Source organism: Stegostoma tigrinum, chromosome 2 (genome assembly GCF_030684315.1).
Source record: "Stegostoma tigrinum isolate sSteTig4 chromosome 2, sSteTig4.hap1, whole genome shotgun sequence".
NCBI lineage: Eukaryota > Metazoa > Chordata > Chondrichthyes > Orectolobiformes > Stegostomatidae > Stegostoma > Stegostoma tigrinum.
Genome location: NC_081355.1, coordinates 124,229,371 through 124,252,904, shown reverse-complemented (window position 1 = coordinate 124,252,904; position 23,534 = coordinate 124,229,371). Strand labels below are relative to the sequence as shown.

Genomic DNA, 23,534 nt, shown 5'->3' with positions numbered 1-23,534 from the left:
CTGATGAAGAGTCTAGGTCTGAAACATCAACTTTCCTGCTCCTCTGATGCTACTTGGCCTGCTGTGTTCATCCAGCTCTACACCTTGTTATCAAGAACCTATCTGTTTCTGTCTTAAATAGATTCAATAACTTGCTTCCACAGCCTTCTGCAGCAATGATTTTTACAGAAACAAAATTGCTGGAAAATCTTGGCAGATCTGGTGGTATTTGTAGAGAGAAATCAGTCAACATTTTGGGTCTCGTGGCCCTTCTTCAGAACTGTCTTCCTTCACTTTAAGCTCCCTAATCAAGTCTGTTTCATTGCCACATCCAGAATTGCCAGCTTCCTAGTTGGCTCTACTGCAAACTGCTCCAAAAAATCTAGAAACCTTTCCAAGAATTCTGTTTCTAGGGACATGCTACCAACCTGATTTTCCCAGTCCACCTGTATATTGAAGTCACCGTAATTATTGTCATACTGCCTTTCTTACATGCCTTCTCTATCTCCTGATTTATATTTTGCCCCACTTCCTGACTTCTGCTTGGAGACCTGTACTTCATCATCAGGATCTTTTCTCATTTGTAGTTCCTTGACTGCAGCCACATAACTACTATGTCTTCTGAGCTTATCGCTCCTTGGTATTGATTTAATTTAGTTTCTTACTAAACTCCATCCCTATGCCCATAGAACATATATTCTTAGAAATTTATTTCCCAGCCCTGATCCCCTTGCAGCCACTTCTCTGTGATATCCCTAAGATTGTATCCACCAATTTCAATCTGCACTCAAGTTCATTTACGTTGTTTTGTACATTGCACACATTTAAGGACAACATCCTCAGTCCTGTGTTGATCCTTTTTGGCTTTTTGGAATCTAAATATAAACTTCAGTTGATATTGGGTTAAATGGGAAATGGAGAAGGGAGATAATTATAAAGATTTGGAACTGAAAACTATTCTCAGAATTAGTCATCCTGAAACTATCATTAATTGACACAAAGATCCATCTGGTTCATTAACTTCCTTTAAGGAACAAAATCTGCTTTCCTGGCCTGGCCCACAGCGATGTAGTTGATTGCCGTCTGAAATAGTCTAGCAAGCCACTTTGTTAAAAGGCAGTTGGTATTGCAAACAAATGCTGGTTTGCCAACAATGTAGACCTCAATGGACTGCATGTAGAATCTCTCTGGGCATCCACCCTCAAAGGATGTCAAGAAGGCTTTTCTTTGCTTCCTTGAAAGGAGACCTGAAAACTACCCAGTCACTACAATGACCTTCCTTTGCCTGACTGAGGTCATTCTCATTTTGAACAATTTCTCCTTCATCCCATCTCACTTTCTGCAAGTCAGACATGTGGCAATGAGACCTACAGGGATCCCAGTTATTATCTCTTGTGGGGTATGTGGGACACTTCTTGTTCCTACCCATAACATTTTCTCCAACACATCAATGATATGTTTGGCACTGTTTCCTTCTCTTTTTGGCGTTAGAAAGATTAGTCAATTAGTCAATTTCTCTGTTTCTCTCTCGCTTACTGGTTCATTACTGACTTTACCTTTCTCTTTCTTGACCCATCTGTTTACATTTCTGGGGATAGATTATCCGCTAACATATACTACAATCTCACTGACTCCCTCTAAGGATTTCATTCCCGTCTCCCAGATTTTCCATGTCTACCACACTTGTCGCACCAATGCCGTAGGAGTGCTTCTGATACATCTACCTTTTTTCTCAACCAAGGGCTGCACTGCCATCATGGTTGATAGGGCCCTTTTGCCATTTATGACCTATTTCCTAGATTTTTGTCTTCACTCTTTCTTCTCCCTCCCAGAATTAGGATAGGGTTCCTCATGTCCTTTGTTTCTATATCACCAACCATTGTATTCAAACGATCACTCCCTCCCATTTCTGACAATTTCAGCAAGATGCCACCACTAAATGTATCTTTCACTCCTCTTCCTTGTCAGCATTCCATGGGGACTGCCCCCTCCATAACATCCTGGTCCACTCCTCCATCACTCCTAGCAATTCCCCACCCCTAAATGACACCTACTCTTGCAATAGCAAGAAAGTGTAATACTTATGCTTCACTGTCCAAAGCACCAAGCACACCTTTCAGTGAAGCAACATTTTACTGATATCTTTCATTCAATGCAGTCTACTGTATTCGCTGCTCACAAGAGGTCTCTTCTGAATGTGTGATACTAAACACAAACTGAGTAATTGATCTAGGAAAAACATCTGCTGTTTCTACAGGATTGAACTGACCTTTCCATTGTTTTCCATTTTAGTTCATCATGCTCACATTTTTGATCTAGACCTACTGCGACGATCCTGTGAAACCCATATAAGCTAGGGGAACTGCACCTTATTTTCTGCGTAGGCACTTTACAGACTTCAGGACTCAATATTGAGTTCAATTTCAGAGTATGAGACCTGTCCTCCTTTTGTTGACACTGCCTGTAAGCCAGCATCTACTTTGCATGAGTTGGCTATGATCAAAGCTGACCTATACTTTACAATTCACACCGACTATTAACTCCAATTTTGCTAACCCTCTATTGATTGACAGAATAAGCTTGAAGGGCTGCATGCCCCACTGCTGCTCTTATTTCTTATGTTCTTGAATAGTCAGTTGATGATTTGAAAGCAATTTTCAGAAAGTTTATTTAGTTTGTTGAGAAGATGAAGTTTAGATTTGATGCACTTTGCATTTGAACAAAGAAAGGAAGTACATAATCTGTGAAAGTTGAGAACTCTTTTACAATCCTGAAGCTGTCTTATAGAATGGAAGAGCAGGGGTGTTGATTTTGGAGTGCTGGAGTGTTCGTCTTTGATGTCTTGCAATCTTTGGTAGTAGTCATTGATTATAACAGTTTTTATTTTTACCTTGGGCTGATGTAGAATTTCTGATCTTCTCCCAAGAAGATGGTGTCTCATTCCCCAGGCTCCTGTCTTTCTCTCCAACTGTAGTTTATTATGTTGTACTTTATTTTGGGACTGGCAGTGTGTACTGAGTCAGTCATCTGTTTGAACCCTTTCAGCCAATGAGCATAGGCAGTCGCACATGATAACAAGACAACAGCTGTCCCTTTGCCCACTTTCATTTGAAGGTTAATTGCCATCCTTCTAAAATTAAAACATCCCATTCTCCTACAACAAAAACAAGGTTGCTGGAAAAGCTCAGCAGGTCTGGCAGCACCTGTGGAGGAGAAAACAGAGTGAATGGGTCCGGTGTCCCTTCCTCAGAGCTTCCATCAGTTCTGAGGAAAGATCACCAGACCCGAAACGTTAACTCTGTTTTCTCCTCCACAGATACTGCCAGACCTGTTGAGCTTTTCCAGCAACTTTGTTTTTATTCCCAATTTACAGCATCCGCAGTTCTTTTGGATTTTTATCCCATTCTCCTAGTTACTGCATTGAAACTAGAGCAGTATGGAACCCAGTAAACATTTGATGTCATTCTAATGGAATGTTATGATCTAGGTGATTCACATAACCTTATGCTAGAGATCTTTTTAAATTTGTTGAAAGGCTGGGTACTGCTGCAACACTCACTTTATGCCAAAAATACTAAATACGAAATACTAAAAGCATTGTTTTAAAAGTGACCCCAATTTTCAACACATCATTGTTAAATTATATTAGAATTATAAATGTTATTGTTAAATTACATTCTGTATAACTATGACTACAAAAATTTTTTTTGTCATTTATAACTAACCCTATATAAACCAATAATTTATTGTGGTAGAAGAGCTTAATGTTTTAGAGTTAACAGGATCCTATTTTTAGCTGGTTAGCCATTTACATTTTGCAGAGTTTCTGATGGATCAGAAGAGTTCAGTGAAAGTTCTACAGAGAGTGAGGAAGAGAAACAAGATATGAACAGACAACAGGAATCCAATGCTGACTTACCTTCTGAGTACTGGCAGATCCAGAAAGTGGTAAAATACCTGAAGGTAAGGACTTAAAAAAAGCTTTACCAGGTAGCAATATTGGATATTGGCGTTTTCAGTTTTTGAGGAGAAATCTGTGAGTCTGTTTTTAGCTCTCGGGCAATACAGTGTGGAGCTGGAGGAACACAGCAGGTCAGGTAGGATCAGAGGAGCAGGAAAGTCAATGTTTCAGGTTTGCACCCTTTGTCAGGACCCAAACCATCAACTTTGCTATTTCCCTGACGCTGTCTGTCCTGCTGTGTTCCACCAGCTCCACTCTGTATTGACTCTGACATCAGCATCTGTAGTTCTTACTATCACCTAATGTTCTGGGGGCTAGGGCTCAGATTCTGCAAAGGGATGGTAGAATTTGAATTCAGTGAAGAAAAACCTTGATTTAAGGGTCTAATAACGATGAAAAGCCATTGTTGATTGTCAGAAAAACCCATCTGGTTCACTGATGCACTTAAGGGAAAGAAGCTACCATCCTTACCTGGTCGGGCCTACATGTAATTTCAGACCCACAACAATGTGGTTGACTCTTAACTGCCCTCTGGGCAATTAGGAATGTGCAATAAATGCTGGCCGAGATACAGAGGCCCACATCTCACGAGCGTATAAAAACAAGCACTCCATTAACATATGTACAATCATAAGAAATATATCTGTTTACTGGTATTTAAATTACAGGAGATATTCCTGAAAGTTTTGAATGAGCAAGTTAGTAATGGAAGGAAGTACAATTTGTAAATATGAGGTATCTGTTTCATTGTATCAGAGATAATGGGAACTGCAGATGCTGGAGAATCCAAGATAATAAAGTGTGAAGCTGGATGAACACAGCAGGTCAAGCAGCATCTCAGGAGCACCCCACCAACGTCCAGATACAACGCATCATCCTCCGACACTTCCACCATCTACAATCTGACCCCACCACCCAAGACATTTTTTCATCCCCACCCTTGTCTGCTTTCCGGAGAGACCACTCTCTCCGTGACTCCCTTGTTCGCTCCACACTGCCCTCCAACCCCACCACACCTGGCACCTTCCCCTGCAACCACAGGAAGTGCTACACTTGCCCCCACACCTCCTCCCTCACCCCTATCGCAGGCCTCAAGATGACTTTCCATATTAAGCAGAGGTTTACCTGCACATCTGCCAATGTGGTATACTGTATCCATTGTACCCGGTGTGGCTTCCTCTACATTGGGGAAACCAAGCGGAGGCTTGGGGACTGCTTTGCAGAACACCTCCGCTTGGTTCGCAATAAACAACTGCACCTCCCAGTCACGAACCATTTCAACTCCCCCTCCCATTCTTTAGATGACATGTCCATCATGGGCCTCCCGCAGTGCCACAATGATGCCACCCGAAGGTTGCAGGAACAGCAACTCATATTCCGCTTGGGAACCCTGCAGCCCAATGGTATCAATGTGGACTTTACCAGCTTCAAAATCTCCCCTTCCCCCACAGCATCCCAAAACCAGCCCAGTTCGTCCCCTCCTCCCACTGCATCACACAACCAGCCCAGCCTGTCCCCTTCCCCCACTGCATCCCAAAACCAGCCCAGCCTGTCTCTGCCTCCCTAAACTGTTCTTCCTCTCACCCATCCCTTCCTCCCACCTCAAGCCGCACCTCCATTTCCTACCTACTAACCTCATCCCACCTCCTTGACCTGTCCGTCTTCCCTGGACTGACCTATCCCCTCCCTGCCTCCCCACCTATACTCTCCTCTCCACCTATCTTCTTTTCTCTCCATCTTCGGTCCACCTCCCCCTCTCTCCCTATTTATTCCAGAACCCTCACCCCACCCCCCTCTCTGATGAAGGGTCTAGGCCCGAAACATCAGATTTTGTGCTCCTGAGATGCTGCTTGGCCTGCTGTGTTCATCCAGCTTCACACTTTATTATCTGTTTCATTGTTAGGTGAGCAGAAACTCGACAATGGCTTTGTGTTATAGAACTATGTACAAATTTATGTAACTGCTCGCGCTCTTCTACATATGTAGAACACCTGCACCAATAATCTTTTTAATATAAAACATTTGGTTGGAACTCTAGATTTTGTGGTGTTTGAATGGGGTCAAAATCTGGTTAACCACAGGACACTTGTTTTACAAGGAGAATGCCAATTGCTTAATTAGGCAGTAACATTTGTAATTGGCAACAAAATTAATAGTTTTCAATCAAGTTAAAAGATTAAAGATATGTCCTCTACAGTTAGACCTGTTTAGTCAAGAGGTAATCAAATAATGAGCATGTTGTATTTATGAAAAACAATCATTGAAACTGTATCTGCAACATTTTTAAAACCTTGAATTTGCATCCATGATATGGTCCACAGATGTTTAAGTCTTCCGGAAAGATCACATGACTCAGTGTCTGGTTAGTTTTAGCATTCAATAGGGAATAATTATGATTCTTATCAAATTGAAAGCAATGGTCATGACTTTGTTTTGAAAAGATGCAGTTTTCTCAATTTAATACAAAGGAATTGATTTTCCCCCCGAGCGGTTTTTGACAAGTATGGATTATTTTAATTGCTAGACTTATTTAAGTCAGACCGTTACTCTTAATTCTGTATGGGCACAGAGAGAATGCAGAGCAGCTATCAGCAAATGAACATTGGGTAGACCTGTGTGCATCCTGGTATATTAATGGTGAGGAGATTTTGAAAACGTCTGTAGGAAATGTAAGAGGAAGAAGCTGAGCATACAAAAAAGCCAGGCAGACAAACCCCTCACATCTAGACACTTCAGACACATTTTTAACGTCTCTTCTTCCACAAATATCCATTGTTTAAATAGCATGCCATTTTCTGGAATAAGCAAAATAGCAGACAAAAGACTAGAGCCCATAAAGAAGAACAAATCCCTGGAAAATTACTTTTCAACTTCTATGGTCAGCCCATTGAAATAAGGATAATGTCCATCAGATTTTATGATGTGTGTGTTGTCGTCAAGTGACTCAGAAGACTAAATCTGGAGCCACAGGTCTTTGGGGAGAGAGGACGAACTGTGCTGATGAAAGAGTTTCCGGGAGCCAATGTTCTTTTTTTTTCCTCCAGCCCACACCGTGTCTCCACGCTAGACCTAACTGACTACTTTTGGAGATCGAATCCAGCCCAAAAGTTCAAATTGACAGCCATACATTAACTGTTAATTTTAAAATTTTTATAGTTTGAGCTTTGGGCAGTGAGGTCATGACTTTCCGTGTGGAGCACATAGGACGACTTGTCCTTTTCTGATACCACTTCGGAAAGTTTTATGCTGACTGGAAGATCCTTGTGAAATTAGCCACAGATCCACTTCTCTGCTAAGCCTTGAGTTAAAATTGGATGGGTCATTTTTCTTCAGAGGAAGTATTTTGGATCTGAACACAAAAGTTAACTGAAGTAAAACCAAAAACCGTGGATGCTGAAATCTGATCAGACCATTTTGATGAAGAGTCACCTGACTCAAAACATTAACCCTGCTCTCTTCCAACAGACGTTGCAAACCTGCTGAGTTTCTCCGGCAATTTCTGTTTTTGTCATATGTGTAACCTGCTTGTTCCTAATGGTCCAGTTGCACATCTCCATCCTGTGGCCAAGATTAAAATCATCCCAACTTCTCAAACTTGCTTTATTTGTATTATGTGTAATAGAAATCAGGCATTCAGAATTATTTTTATTCATTTAGCACATGTTGGCTGGGCTAGTATTTTAGTATCAATCCACCCTAGTTATCCTTGAGAAGGTAGCAATGAACTGCCTCCTTGAACTGCTGCAATCCATTTGGTGTAGGTAGATTCACAATGGTGTTGGTGTGGGAGTTCTAGGCTTTTGACCTAGCAATACTGAAGGAACAGCAATACAATTCCATGTCAGGCAGTGGTAGTACTCTTGCCCTTGCCCTTTTAGATAAAACTGATTATAAGTTTGGAAGGTGCTGTCTAAGGAGCTTTGGTGAGTTTCATAATATCTAGTGACATTAATAGTTTTATCCTTCTGCCTTCAGAGAGTGTTTTTATGCTATGTGAATTTTCCCTTTTCTGTGCCCCAATGTGATATTCAATATTCTTTTACCTGCTTGAATTATAGGGCTTTTTTGGTTAAGTCTATATTACACCATGTTTTTTGGAGGGTTTTTTATGAGGCCCAGCAGGTTTTCTTGCCATATCTTACCAAATTTGCCTCATTAATTACCTACCCCACCCCTATGCCTGACCAACATTCAGCCCTTCACCCCTTCTGTGGAGAGGATCCGGACTCTGACTGCCCTAAGCAGCCTCTGGAATGTTTGTTTGGTATCAGAGGTGTCCTTGATTTATTGTAGTAGGAATTCCTAAATGAAAGTGGGTGGCACGGTGGCTCAGTGATTAGCACTGCTGCCTCACAACACCAGGGACCCAGTTTTGATTCCACCCTCAGGCGATTTGTCTGTGTGGAGTTTGCACATTCTTCCTGTGTCTGTGTGGGTTTCCTCCGGGTGCTCCAGTTTTCTCCCACAGTCCTAAGATGTGCAGGTTAGGTGGATTGGCCATGCTAAATTGCCCATAGTACTCAGGGATGTGTAAATTAGGTGCATTTGGGGAATGGGTCTGGGTGGGATGCTGTTAGGGTTGGTGTGGACTTGTTGGGCTGAAGGACCTGTTTCCACACTGTAGTGGTTATATGGTTCTATGAAAGCTGCCTCCTTTGACATGACTGAAAATTGCATTAAAATGATTGTTATTGGCACAGCCCAAGATGTAACACTGAAGTGCAGAAGTGTTCTATAAATAGAACAGAGATGTGCCCTGAGGATTCTTGGAGTTTGGCATGTGTCAGATACCAATATGGACATGGAATATTTGTGGTTGGTGCCCATAGAGTGTTTGAGCCCAGTGTTCAACCCAAACCCATCGCTATCAGAGCACAAAAACAGGTTATTTGGTCCATCTGCTCCACCATTCATTGAGATGATGGCTGCCCTGATAATCCTCAATTCCATTTTCCATAAGACCATAAGATATAGGCGCAGAAATTAGGCCATTCAGCCCATCAAGTCTGCTGTGCCATTCAATCACTTTTGCCTCTCTTTTGCCCTTTATCTACCTAAAGAAACTCTTACAGTCTTCCTTTGTATTACTGGCTAGCTTACCTTCATATTTAATCTTCTCCCTCCCTATTTCTGTTTTTATTGCACTCAGTTGGTTTTTGTAAGTTTCCAAATCCTCTGCTTCCCACTGCCCTTTGCCACATTTCATGCATTCTTTTTTGCTTTTATACTGTCCCTGACTTCCCTTGTCAGCCTTGGTTGTGTTGTCCTCCCGTTAGTCTCCTGAATTACTTCCAGAAACTCCTGCCATTGCTGTTCCACTGTCTTTCTTGCTCGGCTCCTCTCTCGGTCAATTCTGCCCAGCACCTCCCTCGTGCCTCTGTGTTGCCTTTATTCAGTTCTAATACTACTACCTTTGTTTCTGTCTTCTCCCTCTCAAACTTCAAAGTAAGCTCAATCACATTATGATCACTGCCTCCGCTTTCACCTTAAGGCCTCTTTTCAAGTCTGCCTCATTCCTCAACACTAAATCCATTATTGCCTGTTTCCTAGGGGGCGCCGCAACAAGCTGCTCCAAAAAAGCCATCTTGTCAACATTCCACAAATTCCTTTTCTTGCAATCCACTGCCACCCTGATTTTCCCCGTCCACCTTCATATTGAAATCTCTTATGATCCTGTAACTTTGCTTCTCATACACATCATTTCTTTCTCCTGGTGTATCTTGCACTTTAGCTCGTGCCTACTGTTGAGAGGCCTGTACTTAACTCCAACAGTGGTTTCTTTACCTTTGCGGTTCCTCAATTCTGTCTGCACAGGTTCTACACCATTTGACCCTACTTCATTTCTTACTATTGATTTAATTTCATTTCTTACAAATAAGGCAATCCCATCCCCTCTGCCCACCTGCCTATCTTTTCAATGGGATTGAAATCCTTGGATGTTCGGTTCCCAATCCTGATGCCCTTGCAACCATGTCTCTGTGATGCCCACCACATCATACCTGCCAATTTTGATCAGTGCCACAAGCTCATTTAATTCTGAGGAAGGGTCACTGGTCCCGAAACTCTGTTTTTGCCTTCACAGATGCCGCCAGACATGTTGAGCTTTTCCAACAACTTTGTTTTTGTTCCTGATTTACAGCATCCGAAGTTCTTTCGGTTCTCATTTACCTTATTTCTTATACTGCGTGCATTCAGATATAACACCCTCAGTCCTGGATGAATTGTCCCTCTTCTCATTGTCATTCATCTGTCCAGTGTGCTTGAAGTTTAATTCCTAACCCTTTCCAAACACTTTGTCCTACTGTGTCTGTGCTGGAGACCTTAATAAACTCTCCTGAGTTCTCCCTTCCTGTCATTTCGTTCATATTTTTCCACGTAGTTAAATCCGCCCTTGCAGATGTTAACTTGCTGCTTTGCTTCCAACTGGGATATTTACCTTTCCCTTAGCCCCACTTTCTATCTTAAAGCCTTGCCTTATTTTTCTGCGTTATCCCCACAACCCTTGATTTCCTTAATGTTTGAAAACCTGTCTATCTCAGCTTTGAATATACTTAACGACTCACAGCATCTCAGGAGATTTTGCTCCTCTTGTTCTGGTGGTAATGGTATCAAGGCTGCATCCATCTTAGGCTCTGAGGTTTCCTTGACATTAGGTGGAAGGGGAGAATCTACGGTTTCCAACAGGCCTTCTGGCTGTTCTGAGGGGCCAGGTATGTTTTGTTCCTGCCCTGTTTGTGAGGTAAACTACCCAAATTTTGTAAGTGACAGGATCTGACCTCATGCCAACCTCGTCTCGTACCCATACAACGCCATTTCCATGGTTCCAGCACCTAATTTCATCCCTTGAATTAAACTGTCTCTCTCGCAAAGGAGTGGGTAAAGGTCAGCCTGGGTAAATGGATCGGTGCTATTGGGGATCATTAGTGGCTGACACCTTCCCCTGCAACCGCAGGAAGTGCCACACTTGCCCCCACACCTCCTCCCTCACCCCCATCCCAGGCCCCAAGATGACTTTCCATATTAAGCAGATGTTCACCTGCACATCTGCCAATGTGGTATACTGTATCCATTGTACCCGCTGTGGCATCCTCTACATTGGGGAAACCAAGCGGAGGCTTGGGGACCGCTTTGCAGAACACCTCCGCTTGGTTCGCAATAAACGACTGCCCCTCCCAGTAGCGAACCATTTTAACTCCCCCTCCCATTCCTCAGATGACATGCCCATCATGGGCCTCCTGCAGTGCCACAATGATGCCACCCGAAGGGTTGAATATGAAACTCATATTCCGCTTGGGAACCCTGCAGCCCAATGGTATCAATATGGACTTCACAAGCTTCAAAATCTCCCCTCCCCCCACTGCATCTCAAAACCAGCCCAGATCATCCCCTCCCTCCACTGCATCCCAAAACCAGCCCAGCCTGTCTCCGCTTCACTAACCTGTTCTTCCTCTCACCCATCCCTTCCTCCCACCTCAAGCCGCTCCTCCATTTCCTACCTACTAACCTCATCCTGCCTCCTTGACCTGTCCGTCTTTCCTGGACTGACCTATCCCCTCCCTACCTTCTCACCTATACTCTCCTCTCCACCTATCTTCTTTTCTCTCCATTTTCGGTCCGCCTCCCCCTCTCTCTCTATTTATTCCAGAACCTTCTCCCCATCCCCCTCTCTGATGAAGAGTCTAGGCCCGAAACGTCAGCTTTTGTGCTCCTGAGATGCTGCTTGGCCTGCTGTGTTCATCCAGCTTCACACTTTGTTATCTTGGATTCTCCAGCACCTGCAGCTCCCATTATCACTCCACTCTGTCCCGAATCTGTTGAGGTTTGGGTATGCTACTAATGTCTTCCACCATGATGACTGATGTCAAGTACCTATTCAATTCCTCCACCTTTTTTTTTCCCTATTACTACACCTCCAGCCTCAATTTCCAACAGTCCAAAGTCTGCTCTTGCCTCTGTCTTACCTTTTATATATCTAAAAAAGGTGCCTTGCATTATTCTTTAATATTACAATCTACCTTAAGCTCATATTTCATCTTCACCCCTTATTTTTTGTTTAGTTGTCTTCTGCTGATTTTTAAAGTCTACCCAATCCTCTGGCTTCCCACTATTCTTCATCACATATGTTTTTTCTTTGCTTTTATGTTATCCCAGACTCCCCTTTTCAGCCATGGTTGCCTTGCCCTCCCCTTAGTGTATTTCTTCTTCTTTGGAATGAATTTCTGCTGTTCCTCCTGAATTACCACTAGAAAATCCTGCCAATGCTACTCCTCCATCTTCCTTGCTCGGCATCTCCTCCAATCAACTGGCCAGCTCCTTTGTCATGTCTTAGCAGTTACCGTTGCTCACTTGTAATACTGTCATATCTGATTCAACCTTTTCCATCTCCAACTGCAAAGTGAATTATATTTTATTATGGTCACTGCCCCCTTGAGGTTCCTTCACCTTAAGCTCCCTAATCAAGTCAGCCACATTACATAACGTCAAATCCAGAATTACCTGTTCCCTAATGGGCTGTACCACAGGCTGCTCCAAAAGAATTCTCATAGACATTCCACTAATCCCTTTTCTTCGGATCCACTACCAACATGACTTTCCCCACCCATCTGAACTTTGAAATTTCCCATGATTATTGTAATAGTGCCTCCTTTACATGCCTTGTCTAACTCTTGAATTTTCTGGACATCATTTTGATTACTATTCATTGCCTGTGCACAACTCCCATTAGTGTAATTTTCCTTTGGCAGTTTCCCAACTGTACCCACTCAGATTCTACGCCTTCTGAATGTATATCGCTTCTTACCATTGATTTAATTTCATTTCTTAATAACAAGGCAACCCCACTCCCTCCCCATCTACTTGTCCTCACAATAAGATGTGTAATCCTTGGATATTTAGTTCCCAGCCCTGATATCCTTACAGCCATGTCTCCGTGATATCCACAGTATCATATCCACCAATTTAAATTGCGCGAGATGCTCATTTATCTTGTTTCGTAAACTGCATGCATTTAACTACAACATCCTCAGTTTTGCATTGACTGCCTCTCTTTTTCACAGTTGACTTCTTGTCTGCTGTGCCTTAAGTTATATTTCTGACCCGTTTCATGCTGCCTGTCCTATTACTTGTTCCAGAAACTTCAATGATCTCTGCTTAGCCCTCCCTTACCACTTTAATTTTTTCTATAGTTTTCCATGCAACTGGACCCAGTCCCCTCTATTTACTTTAAATAGTGTTATTATATGGTGAAAGGAGAGGGCAGATTTGGCTGTTTACATTTTTATAAGTTATTACGTGAAAATACCAGAGCATTGAGTGACAGTAGAGCATATCAGGAATTTGGATGCCGGGCTCGATGTGCATTAACGTTTTCCTGTCCATTAAAATGAATCAGTGAAAAATTGCATAGATTATGAATCAGGGCCTAATGTGTGTTCACAACATGTATAGCTCTGCATTGTGACTGCTGGATTGTGTTTGAATGTGCACACAAACTATATGAAATCTGACATATATATCTGAAATGGGATTTTTTTTTAAATGCAACTAGTGTGCAAACAGCAAACTAAAGTTTGATCTGAATCCTTTTCAAAGGAAGTGTTCTAGACTAAGTTACCTAGTCATGCAGGAATTTTGGACGAAAGGATTCAGACATCTGTAGCATGTGTGTAAAAACGTAATGAGTAAAGTAGCAATATTTTACTACTTAAATAAAATACAAGATGCCTACTGAAAAAGCCGATTTAAAATGCTAGTATTTTAACACTTGTATTCTGCCATGGGCAACTTTTGAATTAAATATTGTTAGAATCCAAAAGCAGCTGAAATCTAGGTCCAGACTATTTCAGAATATTTTCCTGGAATCAGTTATGATGTAATTTAGAAACCAATAGGCTTATTTTTATGCAGTCAACTCCATTTGAATGCATATCTGACATATGCAAACCCCAGATGTATAATGGATTTTTCCATGTCATAATTCTTGTATATAAGCCTCAAAGTAAAATTTAGGGGTAGAAAAAAGGGCATTGGCCCATAAAGTCTCTGCCTTTTGAACTGAGCTGAATCCATTCTTCTTACTACTTATGATATACACAATGCCTCTACTTCAGAAAGTTAAATCATGTCACCTGAACCCATTTACACTGCAGTCTTTGCTTCAGTAGACTGCTCCAGTAATTATTCAATGCATCTATTAATCTTTGTCTGAAATAATATTTTCCTCAATGTTTTATTTACAGTTGTAATTTCCTGTGTTTCAAAATGATGTCACCTAGATATGAAACCTTTCAACATTGTGAATGATTTGTCTGGAGCAACTATATCAATTTACTTTATAATTTTGAAAGGTTCCATTAAGTTATCTTATAGTCTTTTTTTTAAGTAGAACAAATCCAATTATAGTCAGCTTGATTACCAGGTTATGTTGAGTTCAGATGTACATAATGATAAGGAGCGTAGATGGGAAAAATTATCAACATGTACACACATGTAAAGTCAATTTTTAACAAAAATTGTAAATATAACAAATTTCATCTCCTAGACATCATGGGGTTGGGCTTTACATGTCCTTTGCTTGTTTTATGGGGATTAACACCTTAGTCAATTTGGACCCAAAAAGAAAACAGTTGCAGTGGAATAAAGTAAAAACTAAAACTAAGATCTTAAGTAAAAAGTAACAACAGTAAAGATTGATATTAAATCTGGAACATTTATTTATTTTATAACCTTACAACCAATGGATATGCCATGCTTGAACTGATTTTAATGAGGTCAGAGTGGTGGACCACATAGAATATGAGTTCCTTGATTGGGACTGTGAATCTAGCCCAATCAGGGAGCCCTGGCTGTCAGATAAGAACATGAATGTCATACATCCTGTTCGCTCTTCTATTTTACATCTCTATTAGTCATTTACCACCATTACCTTGACCTTGTCTTTTGCTCTGGCACCCTCACCATCTGTTCAACTTGTGCTTTCTCCCACTCTGTTAACAACATAAAATTTTCCATTTTCTGGCTCTTTCAGTTTTGAAGGAAAGTCATACTGGACTTGAAGCATTAACTATGTTTCTCTCCATAGATGCTGTCCAACCTGCTGAGTTTCTCTAGCCTTTTCTACAATTGTTTCAGATTTCTGTTTGTATTTTGCTTTCATTTGTCTTAACGGCCTGGTTATGCTATATCATCATATGGATTGTCTTTGTTTTTGTTATTAGATCATCAGTAATACCACCAAGTATGGCATTATAATTCTATAAGGTGTCGTCATTTGTACTATTGTTCATTTCCAATATTTCACATTATATGAATAGTGTTTTTTATTTTAATATGGAATATGGTCTTTAATGGCTGGGCCAAAATGTATAAGCCAACACTAATAACTCTTGAAAAAGTAACAATGAGCCTTCTTGACATGCTGCAGCCCATTTATTATAAGTACACTAGCCACACTGTAATGGAGAGAATGCTGGAATTTTGAAGCAGCAATAATGAAGTGTAGTAATTGGTCACTTTTGAATATGAGCACTGAGGCAAGGGTCATGTAACCTTGCTAGCCCATCAGGCATTGAGTGGTAAATCTGCGGGAGGTGTATGAGACTTAATCAGCAATTCAGCAGAGGTGCTAGGCATGTACTCTGTTAATTAGTGTTATTAGACATATTAAATTGTTATATTTCCTACATTAAACGTCACAGCCAAACTTTGAAATCATTACATGGGTGACAAGATAAAGGACAGCAATTCACATAGCAAAACAAAAAGCCAGATAAGCCCATCCTCAAAGAAGATAACAGTCAAATGCCTCTTTGGGGTAAATTAGCACCATTCAGTCTGTCTACAGAAGATTGAATATGGAATGTCAAATGCTTGAAATTATTTGTTGACTACACGGAGGGCACAAACATATTATTTGATTGAAAACTCAGGGGAGATCAGACCTGACAAATCTGATAAAATTCTTTAAGGAGGAAATAGGCAAATTAGAAGAAGGAGTGCCATTGGATGTGATTTGTTTGGATTTCCATAAGGCCTTTGATAAATTGCCTGTTTTGGCCCAGACCAAACCCTCAAAATATCTCAAGGAGATAGGGTCTAGGGCTAACTTTTATTTCAAGGCAAGTGTAAGGTGCTGCATTCCAGGTGTGTTTCGATTGGTTGATTACTAGGCTTCAAGCAAAACAAGCTTTATTATGACAACACACTTAAGATACAAACAAAAATTAGAAATGGCATAACTTCAACTCCATTAAAATAGTTAATAAGATAATACATTATTTAACTACTAATCATCTAATATAACGGCATCCCGTAACCATACCCTTGGCAAAGGCAAATTCAACGAAACAGATTATCCTTATGTGCTACCTCCAGTCCAGTAGAAAGGAACATTGAAACAATCAGTCTAGCAGCAGAGAGAGATCTCAAGCTTTTTGCAGCAGCAGAGAGAGTTGTAACTACTAATTTCTACAGCTAACTTCAAACCCTAACTGAAAACAAAACTAAAACCCTGAGTCAGTTTGACCCTGCTTCTACCCACTCGTGTCTAACTGAAAAAAAACCCTCAGTCAGCTAAAACCTGTTTACCCACTACTTTTGAAGCAGACATTTTTGTGACACTGTGGCAACACCATATATATATAAAACTAAACCTAAGCATGAAAACATTCAATACTACAGTCCATCTCAGTCCGTTTATTCCGCCACCAAATACTGTTTTCCTTCATTAAAGTCATGAGAAGGCATTGGCAATTATGCTCTGTCATCCCATCATGTGTATAATTTTCAAATTGAATGGCTATACTAACGAACTCCTTCTAAACAGTCTGGTATTTCTATCCTTAATTTTTTCCAAAAATGTTACGGCTTTATGACTAGTATACATAGTTGTCTCAGTTATGTTACTAGCAACATAAATGTTGAAATATTGCAACAGCAACATCAAAGTCAAGGTCTGTTTCTCAATGGTGGAACATTTCTTTTGATGAATATTCAACTTTCAAGAAAAATGCCCACTAGGCCTTTCTGTACTCTTGTCTTCTTGCAAGAGTACAGCAGTACACCCACAACGCTCACATCAATAGCCATCTTAAATGGTTTTGTGTAATTAGGTGTTATTAACACTGGAGCAGCGTTCAACGCAAATTTCAGGCAGTCAAATGCCTTCTGACAATCCCCTGCCACTGAAATTTTCTGCATTTCTTCACCAATTAGTCAGTGGAGCAAACACACTGCTAAAATTTGGTCCGTAATTTCAACAGAAACTACTCAGCCCCAAGAATCACATAGCACTTCCCTCATCATTGGTGATATGGGAAACTCTCCGGTAACCTTTGTTTTCCCATCCCATGAGGCAATTTGTCCGTGTCTAATGATAAATTGCCAAGGAATGTGACCTGAGATTTTGCAAACTCACTCTTGACCAAGTTTATCACCACGCCCGCCACTTGAAGCTGATGGAACAATTCCACTAGATGCTCCAAATGTTCCTTCCATGTGTGACTAAAAATCACCAGATCATCTATGTACACCACACAACTGGGTAATCCCAAAACTACCTTATTGGTTAATCTTTGAAATGTGGCTGGTGCATTCTTCATATCAAATGTCATGATTTTAAACTGGTAATGTCCACTCAGTGTCACGAAAGCCAAAATTTCCTTTGCTATTTCGGATAAAGGTATCTGCCAGTATCCTCTAAATAAGTCCAACTTAGAAGCATAAGTTGCTTGTCCCATCTTCTGAACACAATCTTCCAATCATAGAATAGGGTATTAATCGGATTTCGTAACTGTATCGATATTTTGATAGTCTGCACACAGTCGTTGGCACCATCTGGTTTTGGAACCATCACTGAATGAGCTCCACTCACTGCAACTCACTCAGTCAATCATTACTTCTCTGAGCTTGCTTTCAATGTCTTTTTGAACTTGTTCTAATTTTAGAGGGTTAAGCTGATAAGAATGTTGCTTAATTCGAACAGCATTTCCTATAACAACATCTGCATAATTGGTTCAGTACTTCCCAGCTTATTCCAACATATGTCTGCATGTGACTGTAATAATTCTTTCAGGTCATTTTCATCTTTCTTTGGAAGGCAACTCATGTCATAACATGAACAAAGTGAAATGGTATAAATTGGTTTCATGTAGCAAGCTACATACTTACAAATCCTGCTTTGCCACTGATGTTTGCACCACTCTCCATGAAAGTTACCATTCGCACCATTAAAATGAAACTAAACTCAAAGCTGTAAACTTTTGCAGTGAGCACATTCTGTAAAATAAAAACCTGTCAATTTATTCTAATTTCTGAGAACTTTCTCATTACCCAATTGATTTGAGGAAAAGCAATTTTAGAATCATCTGGATTTGGTTCTTCATTCTGAGTTGCAACGAGCTACACATTCCCTTTTGCTTTCCTTCCCTACCAAAGTATCTTTTGAGCATATTCAAATAATACACCCTGTGAATTTTCCTTCTAGCATTCTTATCAAATAATTCACGTCACTCAACTTTGATTTGATAAAGGCCACTAAACCTTGCTTTCAAAGGTTCACCGATCATTGATAGTAATACACCTTATCTCCATGATCAAAACCACAAAATTTTGATTCGAGTTTCATTATATGCCAAATGCCTTCTGACACTCCCCTTTCACTGAAAATTTCTGCATCTTCACCAATTAGTCAGTGGAACAAACACACTGCTAAAATTTGGTATGAAATTTCAATAAAAACTACTCAGTCCCAGCTCCAAGTTTCATTATGTGCTGCTGCGAGTTTCATTATATGCTGTGTTACTTTTAAAAGCTCTCCAGCCAATTCACCTGCTCTATTCTATCTCCCCCTCTCTAAGAGTTGACACACAGACCAATAGTGTAGTCTCTGAACTCTGACTGACCAATCTCATTTAATTCATTTCAGTGGTCTTCACAACTCTAAAAAATAATTCAAAGGGACTACATTTAGTTGATTGACTAGGTGTGTTCCTAATTGCATAAAGTACAAATAGAATTCCTTTATATCATTCCTCTGGATACTCTTGACGATAGGCCCTCAACAAAGTCATTAAAATTTGATGCAACTGTTCTAATGCTCCCTCTGATTCTGGATGATACGCAGTTGATTTAAATTGTCTGTACCAAGTAAAAAAAAGGAGAAACTTTCTACAACCCTTTTAGTTGTGATACTCTGTGATGGAATGGCTTCCAGAAATCTAGTAGACACATCCGTTATGCTCAACAAATACTGATTTCCACTTTTTGTTTTAGAGAGGGGTCATATAAAATTAATTGTGCTCCTAAGATGCTGCTTGGCCTGCTGTGTTCATTCAGCTCTACACTTTGTTATCTAAGACTCAAATAAGATCAATTATGCAATCAATTTATAAATCATTTGTCAGATGCTGGAATGGGTATTAAGAATGTTGATTTTATCACTGTTTGAGGTTTTCCTATTACCTCACAAGTGTAACATGTCCGGCAAAATTCAACCACATCTTTATGCAGTCTGGGCCATGAAAAATGTTTTTGTATTTTGGCTTGAGTTTTCTTTACTCCCAAATGACCTCCTCCTGGTAACTCATGTGCTACCTGCAACACCTCCTTTCGATAACCCACTGGTAATATAACTTGATGAACTTCTGCCCATTTGCATCCACTCGAATATGTGGTGGTTTCCATTTCCTTAGCAAGACTTCATTTTGAAGATAGTAACATTCTGGGATGCACTCAGATTCTTCCTCTGTGTATGCTTTTTAATACAACTGCTTTATTTTTTATCTCTCTGTTGTAATTCAGCTAACTTCTCTGAAATAAAAGTATCCACTTTGTCCTCTGCCTGTTCTTTCTTCTTCTCAACCGTTTGATCAAAAATAGTTTCTGAAAATTTAATTTCAATTCCCTTATCTTTACTCTTTGATTTCTCCTACTGTTTAAATCTTGTGACCTTTGTGATCTACAGTCAGGAAAAATCCCAGGATACACTTCCTGTAACACCTCAGTTGTCTGATTTTCCATTGGCTTTTCAATCACCGTTGGCATTTTTCCCACCTGTGATCCAGCTATATCATTACCAAAGATAAACTATAATTTCCGAACAGAGAATTTCTGTATCATCCTGCCACCACTTCACTTTTCAGTGGACTCTCTAGCCTCACCTTAGATAATGGGACACTACTCTTCTCCATAGGAATTCCACATATTACCACCTTTTCTGGCAGTACTCCTGATGTGCACATCTCCTCATCTCTCACCATTAAAAGTTGACTTGCTCCCGCATCTCTTAAAACCTTGATTTCTTTACTTATTTCTCCTGGTACACATGAGAGAACCTTACCCATGCAAGCAAATCCTTTAAAGATGTCTGGCATTTTCTTACCAACCAAGCCCTGACCAGGCTGTGCATTCTTTTACTGCTCTTTTGCTTCAACTGTATTTTCCTTTGCCACTTTAACAAGTCCCCACCTGCCGACCCCGGAAAATCCTGTTTTACCACATCTGTCTTCTCAGTACATTTTTATAAACCACTAACACTGCCTTCACATGCCCTACTTTATTGCACTGAAAACATCTGAGGACTTTACCTTTTTCTCGTCCCCTGCATAGGTTTCTTTTTTAACCTTTTAAAATCTTTGTTGGCTATGAGATCTCCCTTTCCCTTACCAAATGAGGGTTTCTCTTTTCACCAATTTCTATGTTCCACAGATTGAAATTGATTTCAGAAGCCATACTTTTATTTATGAACTAACTCATAATCATCTGCCCTTTCTGTTGCTAATCTTACAGTTTTAACTCTCTGCTCTTCCCCATAAGTTCTAACTATTTAAGGAAGTGAATTTTTGAACTCATCCAAAATAACAGTCTTTCTAAGAGTGTCATATGTTTGATCCAAGTTCAATACCCTTACCACCCATCAAAGTTACTGTTTGATCCTTTCAAGTTCTATATACCTCCTTCTTAGATTCCTAAAACATTGTCTGAAGGCCTCTGGCACTAGTTGATAAGAATGTAAGCACTTAATATGCCTTTTTTCACCTCATCATACCCCCAGATACGTCCTCTGAAAGTGACCTCACTAGCTCTACCTTCCAACTTTTTTGAATCAACAATACCCACATAGCCAGTGGCCATTTCATTTGACTAGCCACTTTCTCAAATGAAATGAAAAAGGCTTCTATGCTTTCTTGTTGAACTTTGGCAAAGCTTGGATACATTTAAGCAGATCCCATAAGGCCTTTGGCTATGATGGATTTGCTCTTCATCAGTGTCCTTATCACTACTCCCCCCTTTTACCTTTACTTCTGCCATTTTAAGTCAGCTTTCAATTTTCAGTTGTAACTTCCGAAGTTCTGAAGTTCTCTCTTTCCCCCTTTCTTCCTTCTCTCTTTCCTCTGCTAGGGCAATTGTTTTGTTTTGTTTTCTTCCCTTACATTTGCCTCGACTTCAAGCTGCTTATATTGAAATTGAATTTTAGCCATTTTTAATGATTCTAACTGCATCATGGCATCACAAATGCTGATCTATTAATGTGATGATCTCCCCTTTCCTCATGGGCATAGATAACCTCAGCGTCAGCTTGTCTGCCAATTCTAAAAGCTTTGCCTTACTCACCTTCTGTAAACCACCCCAAGTGAATTCTTCCATGCCAAGGAAACTCTTAGTCTCTGAAATAGCATTACTGCACAAGGCATACCCTATTTAAACCAACTGAGTGCAGCACTGAAAAAAAGAACATCAACGCTTACTACTCACTACTTTTGAGTCCAATAAACGTAAACCCGACTTTGAATTAAAGATTTTGATCCTCAGGAGAGCCCTAAATTTGTCATTGTCAACACCACACCCCCTCAAAATATATCAAGGAGATAACTTAGACTCTAACTTTTATCTTATTTAAAATCAAGTGTAAGGCACTGTGTTCCAGATGTGATTCATTGAGCAGTTTTAAGCTTTACTATTTCAACAGTTAAAATACAAACAAAAAAAAGAAGAATTGGTATAGCTTTGACTTCATTGAAATACTAAGTAAAATAATATATTATTTTACTATTATTCCTCAACTGTTCCAATATAGAAACATCCCGTAAACGCAACCTTGGCAAAGGTCAATTCAGCAAAACAGATAATCCTGTCAACCCAAAGAAGGGAACACTGAAAACAAAAATCAATCTAGCAGCAGAGAGAAAACTCAAAGCTGTGTCTGTCAGCTTCAGCAGCCAACTCCACACTCCGACTGAAAGCAAAACTAAAATCAAGATCTAAATGAGCCTGCTCTGGCCACTCATGCTTCTTTCATCTAATTTAAAAAATACTCAGGGAGCTCAGAGCTGTTTACCCACTGCTTCTGAACCAGACATTCCAGTGCCACTGTGGCAACATCTCTCTGCAAGAGAAACGGCAGGTTAAATCTCTCTTAAAGGCACATGCTGCACAGGAGACTGCTAAATAAAATAAGAGCCCATGGTGTTAGGAGTAAATTATTGGCATAGATACAGGATTGGCTGACCCGCAGAAAAGTGCTCTTTTTCAGGGTGGCACCTGGTGACTAGTGGAGTTCTAAAGGTAACAGTGTTGGGACTGTAACTATTCACGAAGGAACCAAGAAACTGAGGGCATTGTTTGCAGATGACACAGAGGTAGGTGTAGCAGCAGATAGTGTTGAGGAAGCAGGGGAGGCTGCAAAAACACTTGGAAAGGCTAGGATAGTGGGAAAAGAAGTGGCAGATGGAATATAATGTGAGAACACGTTTGGTTATGAAATTTGGCCATAGAATAAAGACATAAGCTATTTTCAAAATGTGAAAAGGCTTCAGAAATGTGACATTCAAAAGGACTTACGCCAGTTGGTTTAGATTTCTCTTAAGGTAAACATGCAGTTTCAGTTGGAAGTTAGGAAGGCAAACGCAATGTTAGCATTAATTTCAAGAGGACTAGAATACAACAGCAAATATTTATTGCTGAGGATGTGTAAGACTCTGGTCAGATCGCATTTGGAAACTGTGAACAGTTTTGGGCCCCTTTTCTTGTGCTGGCCTTGAAAGCGGGTCCAGAGGAGGTTTACAAGAAGGATCATGGGCATGAATGGCTTGTTGTATGAGAAGCATTATAGGACTCTGGGTTTGTGCCTGATGGAGTTTAGAAAGATGATGGAGTATCTCGTTACTACTGACAGAATACTGAGAGGTCTGGATAGAATGGATGTGGAGGACACATTTCCACTAGCAGGACAGACTAGAACCTTAGAGCACAGCCTCAGAGCAATGGGAGGATGATTTAGAATTGAGATGAAGGGAATTTCTTCAGCCAGAAGGTGATGAATCTGTGGAACTCTGCCACAGAAGGTTGAGGATGCCAAGTCAGTGAGTGTATTTTAGACAGATAGTTGTGTTCTTTATTAATAATGGGATCAAGGTTTATGGGCAGAAGACAGGAAAATAGAGTTGAGAAACATGGTGGGGCAGTCTCAATTGGCCAAATGGCCTAATTCTGTTGCTACATCTTATGATCTTAACATTTTGAGATGCCCTAATACCAAAACATTCACATAGGTCATAGACTTAGTCAAGAACACTACCCCCAAGCCCCAGTAATTTTA

The 23,534-nt window shown here is 40.4% G+C and overlaps 1 protein-coding gene across 3 annotated transcripts in view; it reads left to right on the top strand.

Moving 5' to 3' along the window:
• odad2 (outer dynein arm docking complex subunit 2) overlaps positions 1-23,534 on the top strand; it is a 354,164-nt gene that overhangs the window by 122,373 nt on the left and 208,257 nt on the right. For all 3 annotated transcript variants that reach the window (XR_009443219.1, XM_048560000.2, XM_048559992.2), the window contains one exon: positions 3,801-3,942. Coding sequence is in view for 2 of the 3 variants with exons in the window: in XM_048560000.2 (XP_048415957.1) it covers positions 3,801-3,942 (142 nt within the window). In the remaining variant the exon portion in view is untranslated. The remainder of the gene's footprint in view (positions 1-3,800; positions 3,943-23,534) is intronic.